The sequence below is a fragment of the Nuphar pumila genome, unplaced genomic scaffold (genome assembly GCF_984573655.1).
Source record: "Nuphar pumila unplaced genomic scaffold, dmNupPumi1.hap1.1 HAP1_SCAFFOLD_847, whole genome shotgun sequence".
Classification (NCBI taxonomy): domain Eukaryota; kingdom Viridiplantae; phylum Streptophyta; class Magnoliopsida; order Nymphaeales; family Nymphaeaceae; genus Nuphar; species Nuphar pumila.
This window is the reverse complement of record NW_028323509.1, coordinates 29292-35291: the sequence shown is the minus strand read 5'-3', so window position 1 is coordinate 35291 and position 6000 is coordinate 29292. Positions and strand designations below refer to the sequence as shown.

Genomic DNA, 6000 nt, shown 5'->3' with positions numbered 1-6000 from the left:
AGACCAACATAACCAATGACATGAGAGAGATTTGCGCTTTGTTCTGCGCAGGAACAGAAAAAGCAAAATCTCTCGACAAGCAGAAACTCCAGGCAATCAAGAACCTGTTCTCGATTCCCGGTCTATAGTTCTACAGACAACTGTTCTTTTATAAAAACGACAAGCTGTTGTGTTAGCGATACTTGCTCGTCATGTACAACGCAGTGAACGCCGCGACGGACGACGTGCCCCACAGCGTGTCCCTGAGCATCACTCGATACGTCCATCCGTCGAACATCGCTCCAACCGTGCCGTTGAAGACGCCGTAAAGCACGAGACCATACAACCCGCCCGCGACAGCACCGGCCATGGCTTTCCCATACTGTTTTTCGAGCCTCTTCGCCATTGGCACGACAATGTAAGCCCATCCGACCGCCATCAGCGAGTATGCCAGCAGAGCGCTCACCGCCACTTTATACATGTTCTTTGGAGGCCCTCCGGAGATCTTCGAGACGTAGCGCATATATGTCCCGTTGCTCGCGATGACGTAAGCAATGTCCATGGCCAAATATGCGAGTACCCAAGCGAGCAGCATGTTGCAACATACATCACAAATAAGGTGTAAAGGAGCTCAACACCTTATTTGTGTCATAGCGTCAATCATGAGGTCTCTAACAGCACCACCTCCTTCCAACCAGTTCCAGAACGCACCCGGCTCCACGGTCGAGCAAGAGTTCGCTCTCGCTGCCCGTAGAAACCCGGATGACATTCCCCGCATGGCGGAAACGCCTTCCGAAACTGTGGCGTTGCAACGCGAGGCACTTGCACGCCAGTACGTCATCATCGTGGACCGTTCCGGTTCAATGGCCACCCGCGATGGCACCGGGACCAGGTGGACTTCCGCACACACCGCTGTGAACAAGATCGTGGAGACGGTGTTCAAGTACGACGTGGACCACAGCGTGCCCATGTTTCTATTCGACGACAAGGTGGTGTTCATAGGAGAGTGTACGGACGCCGGCCAAATATCGCAGGTGTTCACCGACTACGGGCCGAGAGGAACCACTGACCTGGCTCAGGTTCTGGAGGAGGCACTTGAGACGTACTCCGGCAAGAAGCGACCCAACTACGAGCTTATTCCAGGCACCACCTTCATTGTCCTCCTCGACGGCTGCACTGACAATGACGAGCATGTCAAGAGTGTGATCTGCAAGTACGCCGAACCCAGAAACGGCTACATCACCAACCACACGCAGATCGCCATCAGCTTCGTCCAGATCGGAGACGACCCTGGAGCGACAGCATTCCTCAAGAGCTTGGACGACGACCTGCCTCCTCCGGACATCGTGGACACAAAACGCGACGACATTTTGTACACCCCGGCTGAATCGACAAGCTGCTGCACGACGCTATTTTTGATTGATTTACTGTATACGTCAGCGACCTGTTTTATTTAGGATCATTTACAACACGAGCGCCATGTGGAAGAAGGGGAAACATTCTGCATAAAAGACATGTGGACTTTCGGCCTAAATAAATACCCCAGGTTTGGTCAGGATGATGCCCGCCAATATTATTTCCACCTCCGCAGTTGCCACCGAGGTTGTCGAATTCAAGGAGATTCTCGACGGACTCATCAGAGTGTATGCCGATAGTAAGCTTTACAATGTGCAGTCAGGAAAGTTCATCGTGTCATGGAAAGGCAAAAAGGGTGCGCTCACCGTATGTCTACCCATTGCACGCAGAGGTGCTATGGGTCAGAAATCGCGCCTTGTCAAGGCTATCGTGTACGAAGCCTTCATCGGAAAACGACCTCGTGAAATCATTCACCTCGACGAGAACCCGCTAAACTGTGCCAAGGACAACTTGGCTCCATACGGATCCAACAACGCAGCTCTCATCCAAAAAAATAAAGCAAAATACCCGTCACCGGAGTACGCATTCGCGCCAGCTCCGTACTCCCGATACGTCTCCAGCCGTGCTGGAGTAGTTATTGACGTCACGACTGGCAAAGTCAGCAAAGGCACACTTATCCCCCACGGATATATCGCCATAACGCTCATCAACGATGGAGGCTCAAATAGACAGATGCGCAAACATCGCGTGATCGTCTGGTGCTTCGTCCCCACCTTTGACATCTGGGACGAAACCAGCATAGTCAATCACAAGGACTCGGTGAAGACCAACAACGCGTTGGATAATCTGGAGGTCGTGACGATACAGGGTAATGCTCTTCACGCTCTAGCAAACGATCCTGAAAGAGCTCAGCGAGGCGGTGAGACTCGTCGCAAGAAGATTGAGATGGTATCTGTTGTGGATGGATCAATCAGATCATTCGATTTGATGCAAGATGCTGTATCTTCCCTGAAATCCTCATCGGAAACGATCAGCAAACACATTCGGAACCGCACAACGTTTGCCAATAGCACGTTCAGGTTCAAGTTTCAAGAGGTGGAGAACGAACTGTGGTACAAGATCCTTGATGTCCAGCTGCCCCCGTGGATTGCGCCAAGCCTCAGAGGGCTAGACGGTTTGTACGTCAGCAGCACTGGTAGAATTGTGTCTCCTGATGCGGGAGTGATGTACCAGTCCGTACGCAATGCAGTGGGCTCAATGCAGTTCACTTATCGCAGAATCGTGCACGCTTTCCACTCTTGCATGTGTTTCGCCTGGAACGGCATCCCTCCTTCAGAACACCACACAGCTGATCACAAGAACAGAGTCCACACTGACGATCGTCCGCAAAACATGGAGTGGCTAAATCGTGAAGCTCAAAATGCGAACAGGAGCGTGTCCAAAGTCGTCGTCAGGACATGTGTCCAAACAGGAACCCACCAAGAGTTCTCGACAATTGCTCGCGCCAAAAGAGCAACTGGTGTTACAGAACACACCATCAAGAGAAAAGCTGCGACAGGCGAAGAGCACGCCGGCGCGACATGGGAGATCCGTAAACCGCAACCCGTTGTCATCCCAGACACCCCGGGACCAGCAGATCCATCTGTTACAGTACCAGTTCCGTACGGGGTGGTACGTGAAATATGCTGGCGCGGGGGTGAGGCATATTTGCCTTGCCAAAGTGGGCCATGATTTTTTAATAAAGACTTGTCCGCAAAGATTCGCAAAACTGTTTATAAAGAAGCAATGTCCAGCAATCGACTCACGGACGATTTGAGCACTTACCGTCGTGCCCTCGGGCAGTCAGTGGACCCCCTCGAGTACGCCCTCGACACATGCAAATTTCACCACGAGAAACAGTGCCGCATGAAGCTAGGCATCGTCGGTGGCACCGCTGTCTCGCATATTGTCGGGGCCAACCTCGTGGACACAGAGTCCGAGCTGCGCCTCCAAACCAGGGCCGCCACTCGCTGTCCGTCGTTGATGTACGACCCTTACCGCGACGCTCCCAGTGAACGCATGAAGCACCTGCCCACTTGTCAGATGATCCACTATCGTGGCGTACCCGGTGCTACTTGGTCACCACCGGGGCCACAGGCGGACACGATGCAGCAGTATTACAACCTGCGATAAATCGTCGCAGTCGATGTGTAACAAATATGTCTTCCTTCGCAACCGCACCCGAATCCTCGCATGCAATCAGATCAGAATTTCGTCCGACGGCAGAATTCCGGCCAGCAGTAAATCACGAACGAGAAATGCGTTCAGACATCGCCCTCGAAGTCAAAGCGGTGCTGGAGGAGCACACTCGTCACATCACAGAGCTTTTGAGAGTTCAGAGAGATAACATGCAGCGTACACAAGAAAGGCCTGTCGTTACGCAAACGCGCGACACCAGGATGATGTTGAAGAGAGCGGCACTCTAAAAGAAGCGGCGCTCTCGGCACTCTAAAAGAAGCGGCGCTCTCGGCAATCTAAAAGAAGGGAGCTCTCAGCGCTCTAAAAAATGCGGAGCACTAGAAAATGATCGAATGACCGGGGTATTCATCGTCCCCTACGTCGCTCTTATGGGAGTCGCCGTCGCCTGGTTCGCTTGTGAAGCTCTCGACCTCTTCCTGTCGGTGTCGCAGGAGCTTGTACACCACCGCAAACGTGAAACCGCCAACCAACCCTGCATACCCCCACGCCATGGACGATCCGGACTTGGCTAACCTCTCTACGGTGAACACTCCAAATACGGCAAAACCCAGAGCCATTGCCGCATAAGAATACTTCTGCCGAAGAGGCATGGGTCCGGTGACCGCAGCTATGATGAGAATGCAATAAGACAAGACGACAACATAAGTTTCTAATCTGATGCCCGCTATTTTTGTGAGGGAGCCGCCTCTTTGTTGAGCTCTCAAGAGGTCTTCCACGACTTCGACGCCCTCCCCATCGTAGAAATAATTGCCGATGTCAGCTTCGTATCTCGGCATCTCACTTACACATGTGCGCCCGTATGTGCTTCATGCGTCACAAATTACGCGGCCATGGTGTTGGCAAATTCGATGGCCTCGTGCTGAATGCTCTTTCCTCCCCACTGGATGATGATCATGGTAACGACAACGATTGCCGTCCAGAAAGCGAGCATGCCAGCATAGAACCATGCGAGCTTGTTGCAGCCGCCTACGACCATGCAGTTGATGGCGTACACGGCGATGATGGCGGGGATCAGCATGAAGATTGTGCCAAGAATCCGCGCCCACAGGCTGACGGGCTTTCCTTCGGCGTCCATGAGAGGAGACACTGCCGCGATGGAAACGATCAGTGCGTACGCGATCGCTGCTAGAGTGGCCTGTGGTCGGAGGTTCGTTGACTTTGCCATTCGATTTGCAATGCCGTCGGGAAAATAATAACGATGCGGTCATAAGCAACCGGCAAAGTTAAAGATGCGTTGTAATTTGTAAAGCGCTCGTGTAAACATGGAGAAGCGAGGCATAGACCCTGCGAAGTGGGGTGCGTGCGCTTGGTCGACGATCCACTACGTGGCTCTGGGGTACCCTGCGAATCCAACGGCGGAGCATCAACGACAGTACCGCCTGTTTTTTGAGTCCCTGAAGGACGTCCTTCCGTGTTTGAAGTGCAGGGAAAACTTCACACGGCATTTGACTCATGCGTCGCCGGTGAAAGCGTTGTCCGAAGGGCGGGATGCCCTGTTCGACTGGACCGTGCGTATGCATAACTTGGTGAACGTTGAACTAGGCGCGCATCGCATGGACGCACGTGCTGCACGGGCCATGTACGCAACGGGCGCCCCGGGCGGCAAGAACTTGCTTGCGACGGCTCTGCTGTTTCTCGCCATGGCGATGGTGGTCGTGTCCATGATTTCCAATTCTCGGTCTCTAGAATAGTCGGAAGATTGTGTTAGCGGGTGCAGGGTTTTTTTCACAACACGGTTCCTGTACGACAAGTACCTCGACAGGCTTGTGACAAAGGTCGCCAAGGAGCCGTGACGTTTTAAAAAACGCAAGGCCGCTAACACAGTTGCAACAATCAAGAGTGTAACGGTGAGATGATTGCCTGGCGTCTTTTGAAATTCTAATTTGAGCACATGTCTACCGCATTTGCCTGCCAAAAATATTGGTGTAAAGGGTATAGGCTGTACACCTATCATGCATTTCAACATGGATATAGTTCAAGTCAGGATCAACGTGACAGAACCCGGAGTGAAACTGTGTATCAAGGTGAAAAAACATGTTTGTGACGTTGAAGGATGTGACAAACGATTTTGTACAGCAAGCCATTTGATCATTCACATGCGCTCCCACTCAGGCCAAAAGCCCTACGCATGTGATTTTGAGGGGTGTGACTACAAGTGTTCTAAATCAAGCGGACTGACCACACACATGCGTACACATACAAAAGAGACACCATATGTTTGTGGCTTCGAGGGTTGCGATTACAAGTGCTCCACTTCAGGCGGCCTTGTCGTCCACGCCCGGACACACACCGGAATTTGCTTTTCCTGCGATTTCGAGGGGTGCGATTACAAGACTATCCGTTCAAGCGCCCTCACTGACCACAAACGTACTCATTCGGGGGAGAAACCATATGCTTGCACATATGAAGGGTGTGGCAAGGCATTTG

At 52.3% G+C, this 6000-nt stretch overlaps 2 protein-coding genes across 2 annotated transcripts; both read left to right on the top strand.

Annotated features, from left to right (window-relative positions):
- The first annotated feature begins 641 nt into the window (after positions 1 to 641).
- On the top strand, positions 642 to 1436 carry LOC149809720 (uncharacterized). Its single transcript, XM_089994661.1, has one exon. The coding sequence runs from the start codon at positions 642 to 644 to the stop codon at positions 1434 to 1436; it is 795 nt and encodes a 264-aa protein (XP_089850787.1).
- A 3399-nt stretch (positions 1437 to 4835) lies between these two features.
- On the top strand, positions 4836 to 5264 carry LOC149809719 (mitochondrial FAD-linked sulfhydryl oxidase ERV1-like). Its single transcript, XM_089994660.1, has one exon. It carries the CDS (start codon positions 4836 to 4838, stop codon positions 5262 to 5264), a length of 429 nt encoding a protein of 142 aa, XP_089850786.1.
- The last annotated feature ends 736 nt before the right edge of the window (positions 5265 to 6000 follow it).